The sequence below is a fragment of the Barbus barbus genome (assembly GCF_936440315.1).
Source record: "Barbus barbus genome assembly, chromosome: 35".
NCBI classification, from domain to species: domain Eukaryota; kingdom Metazoa; phylum Chordata; class Actinopteri; order Cypriniformes; family Cyprinidae; genus Barbus; species Barbus barbus.
The window spans coordinates 8836343-8858601 of NC_136763.1; the positions used below are offsets into that span (position 1 = coordinate 8836343).

At 38.9% G+C, this 22259-nt stretch overlaps 1 protein-coding gene across 1 annotated transcript in view; it reads right to left on the reverse strand.

The window, feature by feature from the left end:
- Positions 1-1889: 1889 nt before the first annotated feature.
- The window catches only part of LOC306854831 (voltage-dependent P/Q-type calcium channel subunit alpha-1A-like), a gene marked incomplete at its 3' end in the record, with an annotated part of 144837 nt that continues 124467 nt past the window's right edge, over positions 1890-22259 (reverse strand). The window contains exons 41-50 of the mRNA XM_079393076.1: positions 19864-19969; positions 19323-19430; positions 17596-17699; positions 15510-15616; positions 13961-14102; positions 11130-11249; positions 8726-8761; positions 6840-7062; positions 4037-4269; positions 1890-2546 (exon numbers count right to left, since the gene is read on the reverse strand). Of these exons, the coding sequence (XP_079249202.1) occupies positions 1890-2546; positions 4037-4269; positions 6840-7062; positions 8726-8761; positions 11130-11249; positions 13961-14102; positions 15510-15616; positions 17596-17699; positions 19323-19430; positions 19864-19969 (1836 nt within the window). The remainder of the gene's footprint in view (positions 2547-4036; positions 4270-6839; positions 7063-8725; positions 8762-11129; positions 11250-13960; positions 14103-15509; positions 15617-17595; positions 17700-19322; positions 19431-19863; positions 19970-22259) is intronic.

Sequence of the window (22259 nt, forward strand, 5' to 3'; positions counted from 1 at the left end):
GTCCGTAGTCTAGCCTGGCTTAAGCTGCGCAACAGCACCACAACATGGACAAAGAGTAAACAACAACATTCATCACCCAAAATACTAACTTGCACTAACTCTACATTAGCTGTGAAATAATTCAAGGGGTTAAAAACTGACCCTCTATAAAACGGTTTCTTCAGATCACACTGTTGTGTGACCATCTGTCAAGAAATAAATATGGAATGGACCCTGAATTTGTCTGAAAAACTGACACAAAACTGTATCCTGAATGCCACAACTCTCTCTTTTAAAACATTCATGAGCTCTGACCCGAACTATTCAATACAGATAGGAATATTCTACTCAGGTGAGGTCACAAGTACGTAAACTTCAGGATGCTATCAGGAGCGAATCCTTATAGACTTCAATCTGTGGTAAACAGAACCAAAAATAAAGTTCGAAACAAGATGGCCACAACAGACAAAACTCTCGAAAACAAGACAACAAAGTCACATGATCACCTCTATCTTCATCAGCATCACCATCATCTTCATCAATTGCATTAAGACAGTTTTCATCATTATAAGACTATTGTTATTGACAATAGCAAAAGAAGCCTTTAGAAAGGAGAACGTCTCTCACCCCGTTTCTCTCTCTGTTCGTAGCCATGGCTGACAGAGCCATAATGAGGGAGGTTTCATCATTCAGGCTCGTTTTTAGTGCAATCCAAAGTAATAATAAACAGTGCAGAACATCATCTGGGATCCTCAGATGGAAATAACATAGAAAACGTCTCGCTACTTAGAAAGGTCTGCTGTAGCGTCTATCTATAAACTCCATCTGCACGTAAAGATCTGTAGACATGGCAAGAGCAACAGGGAGAAAACGAGAGAAAGAACTTCCAACTGAATGGAAAAAAGAGAGCTATCACCCCCCTTCCCACAGTAAATCTTCTGTCTAATATATATATATATACTTATATATTTTTTTTTAAATCAATCATGCAAGTTTCCATCAGATTTTAGTCCAAAAATATCAAAGAAAGCTGAGCAAATGCAACAGAATAACCAAGCTCCAAATGTTCAAAAAGAAGAAGTAATCAATTGAAGACATTCTGAAGAGGAAATAGTCTTTCCATCCCTCACTCATCTGCCGTTTCGTTCTTTTTCCACTGTCTTTTCCTCGTCAGGACCGAGTGGCAGTTTGTGGGTGGAGTTTCGATATGCCACACCCACCCGCCTCCTCTCACCTGCACTGGGTCCTTTCATATGCCACGCCTCTTTGACCATTAACCCCTCCCCCAGGTGATGAGGTCACTCAGCATCGGTAACAGAGTTGGTAACAGTAAACGCAGATGATAAAACTCATCGATATTGGCCAGCACATGGGGCTGGTTTTGCAGTAGGTAGAGCTCTCCTTCACAAGAGCACTTGCTTTTTCTTCAGCAATGTCTGTTTTTTCTTCCCTTTTTATTTTTTGGGTCTTTTCAAGAGGCATAGATGTGGGGAAAATGGGTTCTGGCTTCTTTTTCTGTATTCCTTTTTCTTTTTTTTTTTTGAGTGACAGATTCATTTTTTCCATCAGGCAAGAAGCAATCGGTCTTGCTTAGTTTGGAGTGGAGCATTCAAACACAACGACTCTGATCTTAAAAGTTCAGTCCATCTAAACGCAACCACCCCATTTCTCGCTCATACGCTCCCATTCCCTTGCGTGCTGAGCAGCATGGGAAACGTAGTCCAGAGAGCAGGAGAAAGCATTAGAGAGAGAGGGAGTAGGGGAGCTGTATGTGCTGCTCCAAGGCTCAGAGTCTCACAATGGTGCATTCGCCCTGTTTGCGTTTCCCCTTCCGCCCACTCTCTCCCTGCTGCGGTGCATAAACATCTTGGTTTAAGTCGAGTGGTGCCCCCTCCTGGTCACCCTGCGCATTAACACCAATCATCCTCGTCCGTCTCGCTATACTGTTCGTGCAACCCCTTCCGGGGCCCACGGCCATGGGGCGGCCGGTGTGGGCCTGGGTGGGGGCCGCGCCGGTGCGGGGAGGGCGAGGAGGAACGGTAGCCATTAGGCATACGGCGTGGGTGCAGGGGAGGCCCTTGACGAGCAGTCCTTGGTGATCGGGGATGTGGGTGTGAATGAGGGTGGGGGTTGCCCTGTGATAGACTCTGCTCATAGGCAGGTGGCTCATGGTGCCGCTCGTACTCATAGTCCCGATCATAGAAAGGTCCGTCGCCCTCCAGGCTGTCAGGTGGCGGGCCCCAGCGGCCGTTACGTGGGGACCTGGGAGATGCATGCCTGGGGGAGCGCGGGGAGGCATGCCGGGGTGAGTCGTGATGGGGCGAGGCGTGGCGGGAGGGTGGACGATGGTAGGGTGGTTCGTGACCCGGTGGAGAGAAGTGTCGCGGGGAAGGGGAACGGAGTCGACCCTGGCCCGGGGAGCCGTACGGAGGCTTGCGGACAGCAGGGGAGTAGGTGACATGAGGGCGCGGTGTAGACGGTGTCTGGGGTAACTGCCGACGGCCACGTCGGGGGGTGCTGGTCCCCGACGTCGAGGGAACGGGGCTTCCGCTCACAGAACTACTGCCCTACATGAAAATTAAAACAAGGCAAATAAAAAAACACCACAAAATTAACGTCAAACAAAAGAGAGGCGCACACACCGGCAAGAGGGGGAGGATGTAGAGGAGGAAGAGGAGAGAGAAACGAAGGAGAGTAAGTGAGAGAAAGATAGAGAGAAAGAGAGAGAGAGAGAGAGAGAAAGGTGTGTGGAAACAACAACATCAATAAAACCAGAAAGAAACAAACCGGTAATGAGGCAAAACAGCAGACACAGAGAAGCCACAAGTCACATTGAGAAAAACGGACAGAAACCACAGTGATAAAAGAAGATAAACAAAAGAATAACACAAAAAAGAGAAACTGATTTCAGTAAGCAGTCATGAAAAGGTCACAGGTGTGCACCTGTGTGCTCAAGATACCTTTCATCCCTCAGGATCCTCATTGCAGATTACTGTAAAGATCTAAAGCACGGACTTGCACACATAAATAGGTGTGCTGAATGAAATGAATAAAGGAATGCTTCAAAATTATGCTACTTCATGAAATATGCTATTTTCCTTTACCTTTTAATAAAAATAATAGTCATGCCAATTGATAAAAATTTATTCCACAGTATTAAAATACTTGATATTTTAAATATTTATTTAATGGCATCTTCTCAATAAGTACTAAGAATAAAGACTAATATCAGTATTGATACTGACGGCCCTTATTTATTATTTTTACATTATTTATTAACATTTACAAAACATAAAAACATAATAATAACCTTAAACTGAAGTGAACCTGAAACAATATTCACAACAATATTCAAACCCATTCTAAATAATCTCCAACTTTTATATAGTTTGAATGTTGGTGTTTCTGCCTCTGTCAGTACTCACATTTTTTATGTTATTTTTACCAGACCTAAAAAAAATAGTTTGATGTACTATATAAACATACTCTAGCTTTTAGTGCAAAACCTCCTCCAGTCCAAAAAAGACTATCTACTAGAAATAAACTGCAACACCTCATTTCAAAATGCATTAGCATGACTGCCCACAAATTTTGTGCTGTTGTTTGGCTGCATATAGATCTTAATCATCTTAATGATCTCAATGTAAAGTAACTTTAAGATTAATTTTAATATAAATTTAACCATTTGGGTGGCACATTTCAGCACAGATTGATTTGTGAACTTGTTGCAAAGTTATTGTCATTGACAAACAGGGCAGTGCAAGCTATAGTGGATCTGACAGCAAACCTGACACTTATTTGATATGTGAATAAATTAGAAACAGAAGCTATAATAATAGCAAATAATAGCCAGAGGAAAGGTGGGAAATATTTGGGTTCAAGTAAATCACACTCTTACAGAGCAAGAAACCTTGATCAAAATTAAAAGTGTAGATCAGCGAACGAAAAACATTTAATCTGACATGACCCCTTTATGTACTATTGTGAGTCACTTCTAAAAATAATGTTGAATTTGTGCATAAAATATAAGTGGTATTTCAGTGAGTGTGTGCCCCACCTGTCTATGCCCTCTCCCCTCACTCGGTGAGCGGGACCAGTGGCGATCAGATCTGTCGTGAGGATGACGGTGGTAGTCGCGCTCATGACCGTACCGCTCCTTATCCACCGAGCTGTGGTGGTGATGATGATGGTGGTGGTGGCGACGGTCTTTTGCTCGACCCCGTTCTCGTTCTCTCTCTTTAGGTGGGAGGTCACCTGATTGTGTAGTGGTGCTGAGATCCGTGCCCAGACCTGCCAAAGCCAACACAGAAATGAGACGAGATAGCACTTTAGACATCAGGAACATCAAACCCAGTTGCTGTCAAATTGAGGATGGATTATAAAGAGGTTTCAAATGACATGAGGGTGAGTAGATGACTTGATTTCTTTTTGGGATGAACAGAGTCCTGTTGAAAAAACCAGCATATGCTGGTTAGGTATATTGGAAGCTGGTTTGAGGGTGCTGGTTTTATGCTGGTCCTAAGCAACTAGCTCCTGCTCAGGACCAGCTCATCAGAATCAGAATAAGAATCAGCTTTATTCGCCAACTGTGCGCAAACACACAAGGAATTTGTTGTGGTTTTTAAGAAGCTCTGGTACATACATGCATACATACATATCTGACATGAGAACAGAAACATTTAAATAAGACTTAACAATAATAATAATAATAATAATAATAATGTGTAAGAATCTGGAACAGAAGATTTACGTACAGATTTGTGCCTCATTTACTCTATATATACAGCTGTTTTGAAAAATATGCATATCTATTTACAAAGTACAAGGGAGAGAGTCAATAATTAGATATGGGGAATGAATTACAGGCATGAATTACAGGACACAGGTAATAATTCCTGTGTTAGTTATTTAGGCTGGAAATTGCATGGGGGGAAAAAACAGTTTTTATGCCTAGATGTTCTAGTGCACAGAGATCTGTAGCGTCTGCCTGAGGGGAGAAGCGTAAACAGGTCGTGTCCAGGGTGAGAAGGGTCTGTGATGATGTTACCTGCCCGTTTCTTCACTCTGGAGTAGTACAAGTCTTGAAGGCTGGGCAGGTGGACACCAATGATCCTTTCTGCTGACCTAACAGTCCGCTGCAGTCTTCTTATATCTGATTTGTTGGCTGACCCAAACCATACAGTTATAGAAGAGCACAGGACCGACTCAATAACAGCAGAGTAAAACTGTCATGTGTCAACATTTTCAGTTGACGAAGAAAGTACAATCTCTGCTGAGCCTTTTTCACGAGTCGATCTGAGTATCCCACTTCAGGTCCTGGGAGATGGTGGCGCCCAGGAACCTGAATGACTCCACTGCAGTCACAGTGCTGTTCATGATGGTGAGTGGGGCAGAGCAGGGGGGTTTCTCTTGAAGTCCACTATCATCTCTACAGTTTTGAACATGTTGAGCTCCAGGTAGTTGTGACTGCACCAGACAGCTAGCTGATCAACCTCCTGTCTGTAAGCAGACTCGTCACCGTCCTGGATGAGGCCGATGACTGTAGTGTCATCTGCAAACTTCAGAAGTTTGGCAGATGTGCAGTCGTTCGTGTAGAGGGAGAAGAGCAGTGGGGAGAGAACGCAGCCCTGAGGAGCTCCAGTGCTGATGGTGCTAGCTGCAGCCTGTCTCTCATAACCAGCTCATTACCAGCTCAGGACCAGCTTAAACCAGCTCATGACCAACTAAGGACCAGCTTAAACCAGCTCAAACCAGCTGCCATGCTTCAAAACATACCTAACCAGCATATGCTGTTTTTTCAACAGGGAGATGAAAGGTAATATTGTTCGTACAAAGCATTATCACTTTTATTAAAGGGGTCATTGGATGCAAAATTCAATTTTACATGTTGTTTGAACTGAAATGTGTCTGAAACTGAAATGTGTCACAACCACCCTATAATGATAAAAATCCACCCAATGTTTTTGGGTGGATTATAACCCCAAAATTATAACACCTTTCTCAAATCAAGCCATTCTCAGATTCTTGGCTGTGTGATGTCACACAGACCCAGGCCACTCCCATGATTGTTGATTGACACTAGCGCTTCAGCATAGACCGAGTCCGCCATTGTTCCGACACCTTTCCTAATAATGTGCTAGTTAGCAATTCCAAGGCTAAATGTGGTTAAAGTTAACAGTCTAGAGCAGAGGTCCCCAACCACCGGGTCACGACCCACTACCAGGCAGGAAGAGCTGCTACCAGTTCGCAAGAACTATACACTGGGAAAAATGTGTAAAGATGTGACACACTGTTATTTAATGCGCATTAATGATTGTTCTAATTATTCTTCATTTTTGTTGTATGTGACTGATATGGAGTATCAGTTTGACGATTTCATGTTCAATTTGTAAATGAAAGATTGCTCTGATCTGTCATATATTAGGGGTTAAATGGATCGCAGTTGATCCATGATAGGTACGGACCAGACCCCACCGTTTGGCATGTATGTGATTCGCAGATTAATTTGCCACTTTACAAGTACAAGGAATTTTAAACCACAAGAAGAAACGAAAGAGAACTCAATTTGTTACTCACGCGCTGTTCTCACACACAGCGAAAGCATGCACAAGCATAGAGATGTGTTTCAAACAGCGCGGAAATACCGAGTTGATTCCTCTTTCACGTCTCCCTGCATTTAAGATACATAGGCTACACATAAAATTGTCCAAAAACTCTTCACGGCATTCTCATTCTCTGTGCTTTAAATCTTATTTTTCTTGCTTATCCAAAAAATCATCCGACCTGTGACTCAAAAAATGTCATGTAAAAGCCAACCCCCCCCAAAAAAGCCAAAGTAAATATTTTTTTTCGTGTGTGACCTGTGTCTGCATCTGTATAGCGAGCGAGTGATCTCTCTGAGGTGCGGTGGCTGCGTTCTCTCTCCCGGTCTCGATCCCGTTCTCTTCTTCGTGGACCGTGTCGGTGACCCTCTTCTGACACCACCCGTTCCAGAGAGTAATCGTCCAATCGCACGCCTCGTCCTGAACGTCCGTGAACCAGTGAAGACGTAGAACGGCGCATTGGACTTGTGTCTGTGATGGTCTACAGAGAAAGAAACATGGTAGAAAAAAAGATGGTAGAAAAAGAGTGGGAAAGGACAGAAGTTTACATTGATATGTTTTCACAGAGCAGCTTGATTATGTGCAGTGTTACGAGCGCATATGTGTGCGTGATTGAAAACATTTGAATGTAATCTGGTTAACACTCAGCCCATTCCACACCCACTGAGAAAACCAAGGCACAGGTATATCTGTATATATCATGCTCAATGAAGACAGAAAGAGAAATAGTAATATATAGAGAGATGGATAATTTGTGATTGAGAGAGACAGAGAGAGACAGAGAGAGAGAGAGAGACAGACAGACAGGCAGACCAATAGACAGACAGACAGACAGACAGGCAGACAGACAGATAGATAACAGAGAGACAGACAGACAGACAGACAGACAGACAGACAGACAGACAGACAGACAGACAGACAGATAGACAGATAGATAGATAGATAGATAGATAGATAGATAGATAGATAGATAGATAGATAGATAGATAGATAGATAGATAGATAGATAGATAGATAGATAGATAGATAGATATAAAGACAGATAGTAGATATCTAGACAAATAGGAAATGGAGTCAGACAGATGGCAGACATATAGACAGACAGATACAAAGATTTACAGACAGACAGACAGACAGACAGACAGACAGACAGACAGACAGACAGACAGACAGACAGACAGACAGACAGACAGACAGACAGACAGACAGACAGACAGACAGACAGACAGACAGACAGACAGACAGACAGACAGACAGACAGATAGATAGATAGATAGATAGATAGATAGATAGATAGATAGATAGATAGATAGATAGATAGATAGATAGATAGATAGATAGATAGATAGATAGATAGATAGATAGACAGATAGCCAGGTCATGCCATACATGCACTGCAGCTTTTCTAATTCAAGCGGAACCATTAAATACTCATGTTTCTCTGCCATAGCTGAGCACACAGAACCCAATCCAGCCAAAAGAAGTTCAGAACATTTGTCCATGCACACACCTGGAGACATGATGGTCAACATGACAATCTATAGCATGTGTGGACACACAAACGAATACTTGGGCACATAACGCTCTTCTGCATCAAAACATTATCTGAAAAATTAAATATCCCTTCACGCTCTTCTTGTCACTCACATAATGCTTTATGCCATGCACCTGACTGAAACATGCTAACAACATGACCGTTATTGGCAGCAGGTTTTTCTGTTTGAAATCCATGCGTCAAGAACTACGAGACAGCGAAAGCTTCCCATGTCCACAGGACCAGAAATACAGAGATAAGACACACACACACTCACACTCACACTCACACTCACACTCACACTCACACTCACACACACACTCACACACACACTCACACACACACACACACACACACACACACACACACAGGGATACAGGGCTGCATAAGTGGACAGGAAAAAGGTATAGAGAGTGAAAGGTACAGCGACGAACCGAATATACAAAGGGAAAACAGGAAAAGAGGGTGAATAACAAGAAGGATGGCATGAAATAGAGATCAGTGTGACACCAAGACATAAAAAGAGACGCAGACTCCTAAAACAGACAAAGTAAGAGAGAGAATGAGGGAGAGCATGAGGAAGAGGCAGAAAGCCAGAGACGGTACATACACTGAGGTTACTTCCTCGCGGCCTGTGTCTCCGTCGCTGTTGAACAGCAGACAGACGGTGCGCAGAACAGGACACACGCATGAGACCACGGGACGATACACACAGAGCACAGCAGAGAAAGTGTGTGAGGAAAAACAAAAGGGGGGAAATAAAGGAAGTAAAGAGGAAATTGAACAAGGAAGAAAGGAAGAAAGGAAAAGGTGAGTAGGAAATCAAGGGGAACAGAGATATGACATGAAAATGGAGACAAATTCAATGTGCAACAGAATGGGCAAGAAAGCAAAATGAAGGAAAAGGAAAGCAAAAGGAAATAAGGATAAAAAAGGAGAGAACAACAACAAGTAAAATGGAAAACGAAACAAAGAGGAAATGGATGAAAATGGAAGGAAGGAAAAAGGAAACAGAAAACCACAAGGGATTATGGGTTAAAAAGGAGACATAAAAAACAAGATTAAAGGAGAGATTAAAAGCAAAGTGGAGAAGAGAAAGAGAGAGAGAAAAATAGTGATCCCCATTTTAATTGAGAGAGAGCACAGAAACACACAGGCATTCACAGGAAGGGGTATGGGGGAAGAGGAGGAAAAGGAAAGAGAAAAAAGACAAAAATTGAGCGAGTGTAGAGGAAGATAGGAAGCACACTAACACACTTACCGCAGCAGAACGCACACTCTGTGGGGCAGAGCAGTGTTAGACAAGAGTGAGTCACAAGAACAACAACCACATCTATGTTACAGCTTTACACGACACGCACAAACACTTTGGATCCTCACACTTCCTGGTGTGTACTGTACACTCCACACTTCCAACACACAAGTGAACATATATCGATTCTAGCAGATTCTTACTAGTTTTTGAGGTTTCTCTGTTTAGCTCACCTTCTCACACACTTCAAAACAGAGACACATGACTTCTTCACACTTGTCTTATAAACACTTGGACAAATAGCTAAATCCAGACACATCTCCAGAGGAGAGTCAACCAAGAGATCATGGGGGTTATGTCAGGGTGAGAAATGCTGTGTGTGTGTACACATTTATGCATTATAGCATAAAAGCGTAATTGCTTCTATGTGATGTGTTGTGGGCGTATGTTTGTGGAATCTAATGTTTTGGGCACGTTACCGCCTCCAGAGGTTGATTTGTGGTAGTGTTTCAAAAGGATCTGGTGAAATATTTTATCAGGTCAGGAGGTCACAGTACTGCAGTGTGCATACTTTTTTGGCATGCAAGGGATGCATCTTAAATTTAGTCAACAGTTAACTGGCTATGTGAACTGTCCTACAGCTTTTTTTTAACTCGAATGACAAATGGATTAAGAAATGTATGTTGTCTTAAATTATGTCGCATTTAAAAAATAGTTAAAGTATTTTTAAATGTTTCATTGAACTAACATTTTAAACATTAATTAAATAAACTTTAATTAAAAGTGACAGTAAAGAAAATTATGTTTTCTGTTTTCAAATAAAGTCTGTTCTTTTTAATTGTATATTTATTACAGTTTCCATAAGCATATTAACCAGCACAGCTGTTTTCAATATTAATTATAATAAGAAATATTTCTTGAGCACCAAATCAGCATATTAGAATGATTTCTAAAGGATCACGTGACACTGAAGATTGGCAGAAAATTCAGCTGTGTCATCACAGGAATAAATGACATTTTAAAATATATAAAAATAAATAACAGCTATTTAAATTGCAATTACATTTCACAATATTGCTGTTTTAACCATGCTTTTGTTCACATAAATGCAGCCTCAGCGAGCATGAGAGACATGTTTCAAAAACATAAAAAACTCTAAACTTTTGTAATGTTTGTCGATGTATTTGTCAATTATAAATGTGATTTACTAATTAATTTTAATGTTACAATTAGTTATGCTGTAAAACTTTAAATATTTATACAATCAATTAGTTGATAATTCCATACAAACATGCTTTATCTAATCAGTTAGGGCTGGAACTCTAATTGTAATTATGCACAGGCTGTTTTCTGTTACTTCTGTCACTACCTCAAATCCAGCTCTGGCAGCAGCACACTCCAGACACACCAAGGTTTTCTTGAAATTGAGCTAGGGTGTTATGATAATGCATAGAACCAACTCTCTCTCTCTCTCGCTCTCTCACACACACACACACATTCACACAGTCATGCATGTAAGTGAAGGTCAGGGTGGGAGCCACTTATCCATGTGCCCTTTGACTTTTGACAAAGACATGCTAGCATTTATTGGCATGTTAGCATGACAGCACACCAAAGTTTTGAAGTTTGGTTCCCCCAACTGAAGCTGTCAAAGGCTGTTAGCTGGATAACTGACTGAGGACGGATATTGGAAATGGATAACAGATAAAAGGTTGAAAGACGAAATGGGTGAATGGATGGATGAAAGGATGAAGGTGCTCACTTGGTTGTCTGCAGAGAGGCGTGGCATGGAGATGGTCCGCCCATGCCCTTCCATTGGGTGATAGGGCTCAGTGTCCGAGTAACCGTCCCCAACAGGCCCAATCTCTCTCATTTCTACCGTCTGCAAAACAGAGCAACAGCATGTGGGCCGGGCTGATGCCTGCTTCACCGGCCTACAGCTCTATCGGGTGTGATAAACCAGTAGAGGGCAATGTTTTGCGCAAAAGTGCAGTTGACCTGAAGATCAGATTAATTAGAGCTAGTCATTAGCCATCCCAAATGATGCATATCTCTACCAGAGTGGAATAAAAGAACAGGTGCACACTAGTCTCTGATTATCAGCCCACATCACAGCTGACCCTTACGAAAAAGAAGTTTATTCAAGTGTGCTATTAGTATACTTCTTTTAAACTAAAAATAGGAAAGGTTATATTTAGTCTACTTTTTATGTACTTCTCAGAATTGGGCTTTATGTACTTCTCAGAAATTGACTTAAAATGACATTTAAGTATACTTGTCTTATACTTAGAAAAAGTCTAAATATATTTGAGCTATACTTGTGCTCCTAGAATCCGTGTTTTTATTGTTATATGGTACGCATCTTCTGTACAGAAGTTACAAAAAAAAAAAAACAAGTGAAGAAATAACGAAACAGATGCTTCCACAGGATCATCAGATATAAAACAGCATCAAAACTGTGTAACATTATGGAATAAAATGTCGACCAATGAAGAGGCAATAATGACTGTCAAGCTTTGGGGTGTTGATTGACTCCATCTCCATCGTTTTGATTATCATTCTCAATCCAATTCATAGTCTTTTTTCAGCTTTTTGTTCAAAATGTTGTTTATTTGTTTTATTTATGAAACTTGCCCACATTCAAGTGTTTAAAAAAGAATGCATGAAGCTAGAATAAAATGTTTTTGTTTACAAGCAGATACCCTGTTCTTTCTTTTGATGTTTTGTATGTTCAGATATTCATAACAAAATATATTCAAATGAATAAATAGGGACATAGTAGTATACTTAAAGTATGATGTATGAAGTTCTCTTAAAGAAAACGTATGAGTATACTTGAAGTATAAATCTACTAAACTAGTTTACTAAGACTATACTTCAAAAGTATACTAAAAATACAAGTATTTAATTAGAAACTATCAGTATACCTATAAGTTTTAGTATAGTTGCAGTACAAGCTAAAATTTTGATGTAAACTAGTTTACTACTGTTATACTTAAAGTACACTTAAAAGTATATTTTATATACTAGAAAGTGGGCCAATTTACTCCCAATGAGTATTGAAATAGTACACTTATGAGTATACTACTAGTACACTGATATTTGTATACTTACTACATAAAGTATACTTAAAAAAATAAACAAAGTATACTACTTTTTGGTAAGGGTATTCTGCCAAGAAACGAGAGAAGACAGGAAGGGGCTGCCTGACTGATATATAGAGTACATAAAATAAACAAGCCAATGTTTTCTTTTTGTATATAATGTTTAAAGACGAGTAAATCTGAACATTTACGTCACATTTACATTTAATTTAATACTAATCATCCCAAATAAAATGTAGAAGCCATATTTAAGCTATTTCAAATTCAGGTTTGTTTACTTGTGATGTTTGTAAAAATAATAAAATAAAAAATTAAAGCTGTTCTGGTTTATATAACAATTTAAATAATTAAATTAATACATATCCAAAGTGATGGCAGCAAATAAAAACAAATTCTCTCAGGTTTGGTCTATAAAAAGGTAAAATAAAGTAAAGATTCAGATTCATATTGCAAATTAATAATACACATTTTTTACCATAACTTATTTTGCATACATATCCAAATTGTTAAGAGGAAATAAAAAGAGATAGAGTTGTTTCAGGTTTCAAGCTACTTCAAATTCAGGTGTTTACTTGTGATATGTTTGTAATAAAAAAAAAAAGCTGTTGTTCTGCTTTATATATATTAGATCTTTGTCTTTACCAATCCAAAATCCCAAATTAAAAATGATTCAGCTCCAACAAAATATCTGAAAATCTTTCAATTATGCACATTTTTGTGTGTACTTTTAGGTTCTGGCTTTGTAAATAATGGGAAACTTAATTTACAAATTTAGCATAAATGTTTTGCATACACATTCAAAGGGATGAGAGGAAGTAAAACAAGCAGTACTGACTGGATCGGGTCAGGTCACAGCTCTTGTTTACAGATCTCTTGTAGGCTGAGACTAGGTGCACACTGACCCTGTCTGATTGCCCACTACTGGTTTAAGTACTTTCCAACATGCTCATTATGCCTAAATCTGTTTATTCAGCATCTTCTTAGCTTCATAGTATTAGGATGAGTGACTAGTGCAGGGAAACATCAGGGTCGGATGACTGCTGAGCTACAGAGAAGAGTCACACTGAAGGAGAGATGAGAGTCTGGAGGGGGTTTGGTACAATCCAGCAGACAGCGAGGAAGCAGGCAAGCAGTGAAACACCCCCGCAGTCTGGCAGAGGTGGAAGGGTCTATACAAACGGTCTACAATGGGCAGTGAGTTTCACCAGAATGATTCATCAGACAGATAAAGAGGTGTGCTACAGACCGACAGAGACAGAGGAGATAGAACAAGTGATAATATGAATGAAAAGTGTGTCCAAAAGCAGCGAAAAAGGGACGATGGCTGGGAAGACAGTGATTGGCTAAACAGCACACAGCTCTTTCAATACCAAAGGCTGAGAGAAGCTGATATAGTCACTGATATAGTTTGACGAGTTCCAGGCCAAATTTAAATTCAGATCTAAACAAGACAAAATTGCCTTTCTGATCTGAGGACCTCCGATATTACCTGTGGATTGTGACGGCTGTTGTGATGGTCATCAGGATACGGTCTGTCGGGGTTCCAGTTTTCTGGAACGGACTTCTGGAACATTTCCTGGGCTCGTGACGTCACCCACGACTGGCTCTCGCTCATTCCACCCTCCGGAGGTCTGAACCAGAGAAAGATGTTGGCTGGCTAATTCATTTACTCACTCACACATGCACTTACACCAAAGCAATTCTGTACCTACAAAATGCCTTTTACAGACAAAAATAGCACAGAAAAAACTATTACAAATGTATATATGTATAAACAGCAGAATTAACACAAGCAGATAGACGAATATCGAAGAATCGAAACACAATGTGAGTAGAGCGACAGCTGAGAGACGGGAAAACAAAGAAAGAGCAGAAGTGCGGCCTATAAGGAGAAGAAGAAAGACAACAATTAAAGCAAAGCTAAGCAGTGAAAGAGAAGACAAAAGCACCAGTTGAAATTTATAACCGGTGAATCTCATAAAACCTCTTAGGTTTTACTCCAAAAATAAAAATAAATTACAATTAACAATTTTGCAATGTGGACATTATTTTGCTAATTTTATTTTTTTGCTATTTATGCTAATTAAGCACATTTAATGACAGAGTTTCATTACTCTGAAAAATACATACATAGATATACATATATATATATATATATATATATATATATATATATATATATATATATATATATATATATATATATATATATATGAGAACATTTATTTTATACAATTTATTTTTTAATTAATTTTAGAAAAAATATGCTTCGGAAGTGTTTGTACTTCCATTTCTCTTTTTTTTGTCCTCAGAATTGTTCTTCTGCTGCATTTTATGCATATATTTGTATTTATTTATTTGTATTGCCTTTTTTCTTTTATTTATATATATATATATATATATATATATATATATATATATATATATATATATATATATATATATATATATATATATATATATATATAGTTCTTAGTGCTAGCATTCACAATTGCATTTAGTGTTTGACTGAGTTTTTGACTAATTTAATTTTGTTCTCTGTTAATAGGTTGTCCTTTTCATTTTTGTAGCTCTCTGATTGAATAGCATCAATAAAATAGTTAATCTAGAAAAAATATCAAGAAATAATCAAGAAACAACGTTTTAATATTTAATTTGGCATTTGGGAAGAAATATGACCTGGATATGATTTCATGAGACTCACTCAGAGAGATTAAACTTAAAGCTGTAACACTACAATAAGGTTCACTAGTTAACATTAATTAATTGCATTAACCAATGTTAACTAGCAATGAGCCATACATTTGTTACAGTATTTATTAATCTTTGTTCATGTTAATTAATAAAAGTACAACTGTTGTTCATCATAAGTTCATGTTAGCTCAGGTACATTCATTAATATTAACAGATAAAACATTGGATTTTAATATTGTATTAGTAAACGTCACAATGAATATGAACTTTGATTAATAAATGCCTTACAAGTATTTTTCATTCACATAACCCTGCATAGAAAGACTATTCAGGATTCTACTCACAGGCTGTTGACAGGTTCCTGCGGCAACTCGGGGAGACCGTTCACTCCCTGTCCCCCTTCCTGGGTTGGGGATGGCTCCATGCGCTGAAACATTAATGGCGTTCGGTTCTGTGTGAGATACGAACATGGCCTGCAGCTGGGATCAGACACACTCATGGGATATGGGGTAACACACATAAGCCATCGTGCATTCCACAGGTGGTGGGGGTACCAGACAGCAGAGGTCCCCCAGAGGGCATTCATGGGACACTGAGTCCTCCTGTGCCCTCGCCAACCTGAATGGAGTCCTCCATTGGGGCTGTGCTGTCTAGGTAGGTGCCGATGGTTCAAGGCATTTCCATCCAACCCACCGGAAGATATGGGTGGTTGTAACAATTTGGGCATGCTACAGTAAAGATCTGAGGTTCATACTTGCAGAACTACATGTTCTGGGTTGGTGTAACTTAAACTATGAACACTAGAAATCTCAGAGACCGTGGTAGCCCAAAGGTTACACCAAGAACCTCCCCTCAACATCCATTAATGAACATATTTGGCTAGACAAACGGTGTCCACACGGAAGGAGAAAAGATACCATGTTAGTGACAACCTCACCAATCAACAAATGAAGGAAGATAAGACAAAACAGAAAAATTACACACGACACAAAAAGAACAAGAGGTTGGCAGTGGATCCAATATGCCAAAAAGAATGGAAACAAGGAGGAAAGATCAAAAAGAATTAGTTAAAATGCAAACAAGTTGACGGACATATACAGACATCAGAGATGGTTATAGAGAGTGAGACAGCCACAAAAGTGAAGCTGATGTTGAGAGGACGTTGCTGAGGTACAGATGCAGTCAAGTGAAGTACGACAGGTAAAGAGACAGACAGGGAATCAGGTGAGGCAAGACACAAACATATATTTAGACCATTCCCTGATGCCGGCAGAGTGTCCATGCTCTTTGTGGTTCCATGTATTACTAAATTGAAAATGCAGGCAGAAACTATGGACACTGTGCCTTTACAAGATGGGATCATTTCAAGGGAAGGGGACAGGAGTGACACTGACAAAAGGCCATGTTGTATCATTCATCATTGCATATACCCTGCAAAACTACTGCATGTGTTTTTACCATGCTCTAACTCTGTAAATAAAATGTGAAATGATCTTGCCATAAAAGCACTAAAACATCTAAAGGTTTGCATGTACATCTTTTTAAATCGTAGTGCTCCATGTGGGAAGTGACAAACTACTGTTCAAAAGTCTGGGATCGATAAGATTTAAAAATAAAAAATGATTTATTTTGTTATTCAGCGAGAATACATTAAATTAATTGAAAGTGACAGTCGACAGCAAAGCCATTTAAAATGCTACAAAAGATTTCTATTTCAAATAAATACTCTTCTTTTGAACTTTTTATTCATCAAATAATACTAAAAAGATGTATCACAGTTCCCACAAAAATATTAAGCAGCAAAAATGTTTTCAACATTGATAATAATAAGAAATGTTTTTCGAGCATATTATGCATATTATGACACCCAAAACTGGAATAATGGCTGCTGAAAATTCAGCTTTAGCATCACATGAATGAATCACATTTTAAAATATATTGAAATAGAAAACAAATGTAATAATATTTCACAATACTACTGTTTAACTGCAATTTCGATCAAATGAACGCAGCCTTTGTGGGCATAAGAGAAATAACAGAAAAAAATCTTACCGACCCCAAACTTTTTAACAGCAGTGTACATATCTAATAAGGGATCATTTCATCTTAAAATAGAGTGAAAGAGACATTGGCTGTGTCTGAAACAGTCAGCTGCATGCATAACTGCCTATATATGTATAGTATTAAAGCACCAATATGTGAATAAAGTTTTCAGAATGAGTACAAAAAAGCAATGATTACTTCTAGAAATTAGAACTTGAATCTAAGGTTATTTATAAATTCATTTCAGACATAACCAATAAATGTGAAGGTAACAAATTTAGAATAGCCATGTGGACAGGCATGAATCAATAAAATGTGGCGTTACCAGTGTTGATTAGCAAAGCTAGAGAGCAGACTTGGCATTTGTTTGTTTGTTTGAAGTGGTACCTGCTCCTCACGAAGCACCTGCAGCTTTTTGGCCTTGCTCTGCCGGTAGTACTCCATGATCATCATGGCGGCGTAGATCTTGCCTACTGTCAGGTCTGTTGCTGCTGAGAGGATGAAAAAGTTACCCTGCACAATTAGACTGGGGTGGAATGGGACCCTGAGCCGAGAGGGGGATGGGAGTTGGAGACAAGACATGCCACAAACACAAAGGTCTAGTCTCTCAGACCCAGACAAAACTCAGTCATGAACTCACAAGAAACCTCAATGGGAATGAACCAACAGAAGTTCTTCACAGGCCAGAATGAGTCTTAATCTGGGACTGAGAAACTAGACAACAATTTCACAAATAAAGCTGCCCCAAAATTTAGATTTAGACACTTAAGTCATTGTTATACAAGTATGAATGTCATTGCATAGACAACAAATTACCACTTGAATTTGACTTTGCTTAGGTGTATTTGCAGTGACATTTAACCTTCTTGTAAAATATTTTTCTTTCCTTAAAATAAATGTCACCTGGTGTGCTGCTACCAAATGCAATAACATTTAAAACATTTTAGTATGGCTTAAGTGCCCAAATACTTTCTGGTGCAACTCTATATACAACAGCATAGAAATACACAATACACATTTTACACAATAGAAACTAGACAAAGTACATCAACAAATACAAAACACCACAGAGCTGATAGTCTTTTCACAGTCAGATCCTCATTAATTAAAGAACCACTTATTTTTCTCAAGGACCTTTAATAGCTTCACATTTCTAGACTGTATTACATTCCTACAGGGACTCAAAAGCCATTTCACTATGAATAGATGCCATGAATGAGGCAACAATAACAGAATGCTAGGATTACGTTGTTTTGTGAGGAGCTCAAATTTTTCATCAAAACTCTGCAGCGGCATCCAGAGTTTGAATGAGACACAGAACATGAAAATTTGAAAAATTTTGAGCTGCTATAAATGACAAAGAAATCCTTTCACATCAAACACTTTCTTGATAGAACAATTTCATAGTAAAACGGCATGAAACCCCCAGGGGTTGACAATAAACCTAAGAAATAACTCTAAAGCATGCTGAAATTTCAAAATTAAAAAGAAAACATGCTAAAGGAAAGCACACAAAAGTATTTTTCATAGATAATATACACAGATTCAAATACATTCTGGTCATCATATTAAAATGTAAAGTCTCTAACATATGTAAACATGAGGTAATATCTCGGGCTACACTGTTTTTGAGGCTCTGTGGTCTGGAGGTTAAGCCCAGCTTTGTGCTTTACACATGCTGGAGTGAAAAGACTTCTATAGAGGATCCGTCTATAGCGAGGCACCCCCTGATAACAGGCAATGAAGACAGAGGAGAGAACAGAGAAAGAGGGAGAAAAGGAAAAAGGCTGAGGAAAGGGGGGTATGGTATATAGTTTAGAAGTGGAATGAGAATTATTTAAAAGTAAACAGAAATAAGGCCTTATAAGCAATAAATCATATAGTTGAGAGACAGAATGATTTTAAATAGCATTAATATGGTAAAGCATGGTATTACTGAGCTAATTAACAGTGTAAGATGTTGATTTGTCATGTGGGGACAGGAGAAGGGTTAGTTAAAGGTTGTGAAAGTGTTGCCTGATCAGAGGGTGCTGAGCGGTGTGGGCTGAGAGAAGCTGTCCTCTGATGAATTAGTGATCTTTGATTTTTTTTCTACAAACCCATCTGCAACTTACACTTGTGTGGTGTTACCAGCAGATCCAGGTTCTTCTGGGACAGATTTGGCCAAATCGCCATCATTTCCTTACGGAGCTCAGCATCCATCTGGTGTTTGTCTGCACCTCCTGTAAGCGCATGGTGTCAGGGCAGGGAACATACACACACATACGCATGCACATATGTACAGACAAACAAAATATGCCAATACACCAAAAGCATCAAAGCAATATTAATAAAACATCATAAAAATATGATCACATTCATTTTGAAGATACAAGTGAGAGAGAAAGGAAAGGGTGTTTTGTTAATATTTTTAAGTTTTTCAAAAAAAGAAAGAAAAGGATCTCTTTTTTTGGATATCAAATGTAAAAAAAATATATATATTTTTTTTTATAAAAACAAAAAAAGAAAGAAAAGGGATCTTTTTGGTATATCTGACTCAAATGTTTAACAAAAAATAAATAAAATAAAAAAAGAAAGAAAAAGATTTGTTTTTATGATACAAAAGGCTCATGATTAGTTTTTATTTTTAGTAAAATAAAAGATAGAAAAGTGTACCCTTAGCGATTTTGATGTCCAGAGCTGTGCGTATCAAAGCCATCAAAGTGGAGTTGAAATGCACCGTGTTGTCATCTGCAACAGGTAGGTCCATGCGTAGCAGTCTCTGTGAAGAGCCAATCAGAGGGGATGAGGGCAGGGCTGTGTAAGTTCCAATCCAATCAGATGTTTTGGTGGGCTAATAAAAGGCTTGGGGAGCTCTGCAGTTTGTAGCCAAAGAATAAATTACAGGCCACACAAATTGCAGGAGATCAAGTTCAGTTAAGGAGATTAAATCAGCCATTTGATTGTAGTTTCTTTTGATGCAGTAGTTACGTACAAATATCAACCATTGCTTTTGGCGATACTCATACAACCACACAAAAAGGGATCTGGGAAGACTAAGTTGGCATCTGTGAGAGCAGTTTTCTTAGACTGACAAATAATTGACCAACAATCTGCAGCCTTGTAATGTGTGAATGAACCATTCACACATCTCATAGAACATATACAGTACATACACAGCAATTAAGTGACTTAATTGGAGCCCTCACAGATGAGCGGAGCAATATCACATGAGATGAAGTCATCGCTTCATCGTCATCAGTGTTCCTCTGCCTGTGAAAACTGATCTCAGATCAGGCATAAATATCACTACATAAGCATGTATTTTTTGGGACTGCCACTTGATTTGATATTCTGCATCTAATTCAAATTTCTACATTATGAAGTGTGATTATAGTTTTTGGGAAGTGCAATCAACTGAACTCGAATCAGCTAGCAAAGGCTGAGGACACACGTTACAAATGTATCACAAAAGGCTACTGCTAAAGAGCTCCCCCTACCTGTTGGAGTTCATATATTTTGGATAAACCAATGAACGAAAGGGCACATAAAAAGTTGTTTTTAGATGCCGGTTTCATGCATTGGATGTACCTTCATGGAACTGGAACACACAAGCACACAACATGGCGTTAGTGTGAGGAAGTGAGCATGTGTTTGTGAGCCTGTGTATATTCGTGTGCCCATTTCAGACCAGTCCGTCGTTCCTTGCAGGTGTAGATACCAACGAGCATGAGCTGCGTTCCAGCGGTGGCCATGCAAAAGCACATGCAATGCAGCACGACCCCTAATCATTCAGCGATGTTACGACCCGCCCTCCCCACCGGTCCCGGCCCACCCGAACATCAACCCCTACTCCATGCAGCATGCACCCCCCTCCTCCCTCCCCACCCCTCACAGAACAAGAGCAGTGCAGCCGCGCACAGAGAGTATCATTTCATCTTTCATTGACCACTTGTATTTTTGGGTTTGTTTAGCATCTTTATCTTTCTTTGGGTGATATCTCATAGGGTTAATTGCATTGTTTTTTTTTTTGTGCTTTTTTTCTGATCTCTCGATGCAAAACGGGTGCAGTTTTTTTGAAGGTCAGATAAGGGGTGGCATTCCCTATGGTGTTAAAGAGGAAAAAATGGCTGTGTTGTACACCGAGAGGTGTAGGACTGGATTAGGGGGCAACAGGTATAGAAGTTAGTTTACTTCAGACTGGAAAGCCATGAGATGTGTACCACATATAAAAATAATGAGAAAGGGGGGAATGGTGTACTTGGCAATGGATAGAGAGAAAGTCTGAGAGGAGAAAGAGAGAACAAGAAGAATGCTGTTTGTTTGAGATGAGGGGAAACAATAAGAGAGTGAGGAAAGTGAAAGAGATTGGAGTCAAGGGAGTCTCAGCAAAGCTTTGTGAGGTCGTAAATAAATTACATTTCGCAAAATGTCTACCATAGAGGAAGTCTGTTCATTGGATCATAGCGTAGATTCCATTTCCAATTAAATGCAAAATATAGATAGTCTGTCTGAGTACAACAATGGGCAAAAACTCCAGAAAACATTACTTGGGAAAAGTTGTGTTCCAGAAGCGAAAAAAAAACAAACAAAAACCCTTGAAATCTGATGTTTTCCAATCTCGCTCTAAATGGTCAGATGAGATTTCAAGTCGCTTTTTACCTCGGGAATGTGCACATTTTATGTATTACTTTCAAGTACACACATCTTCAAATACACTGCTGCTTAAAGGATAAAAAAAAAAGAAAAAAAAAGATTTTATATAGTAAGGACGCAAAAGAGAGTAAAGACTGATGTCTATTTTAATAAATAAATTACACACGTATAATTAATGACATTTCTATTCTATTTCAAATGCATGCTGTTCTTTCAAACTTTCAATTATAGACTTCTAAAAAATGTTTGCACAAAAATATTAAACAGCATAACTGTTTTTAACTGATACCAATACAAAATGTGTACCGAGCACCTATTTCATTGATTTATGAAGGTTCATGTGACAAATTCAGTTTTGCCATTATTTTTTACAATTGTAAATATATGAAAAAAATTATTAATACAGAAAAAATATA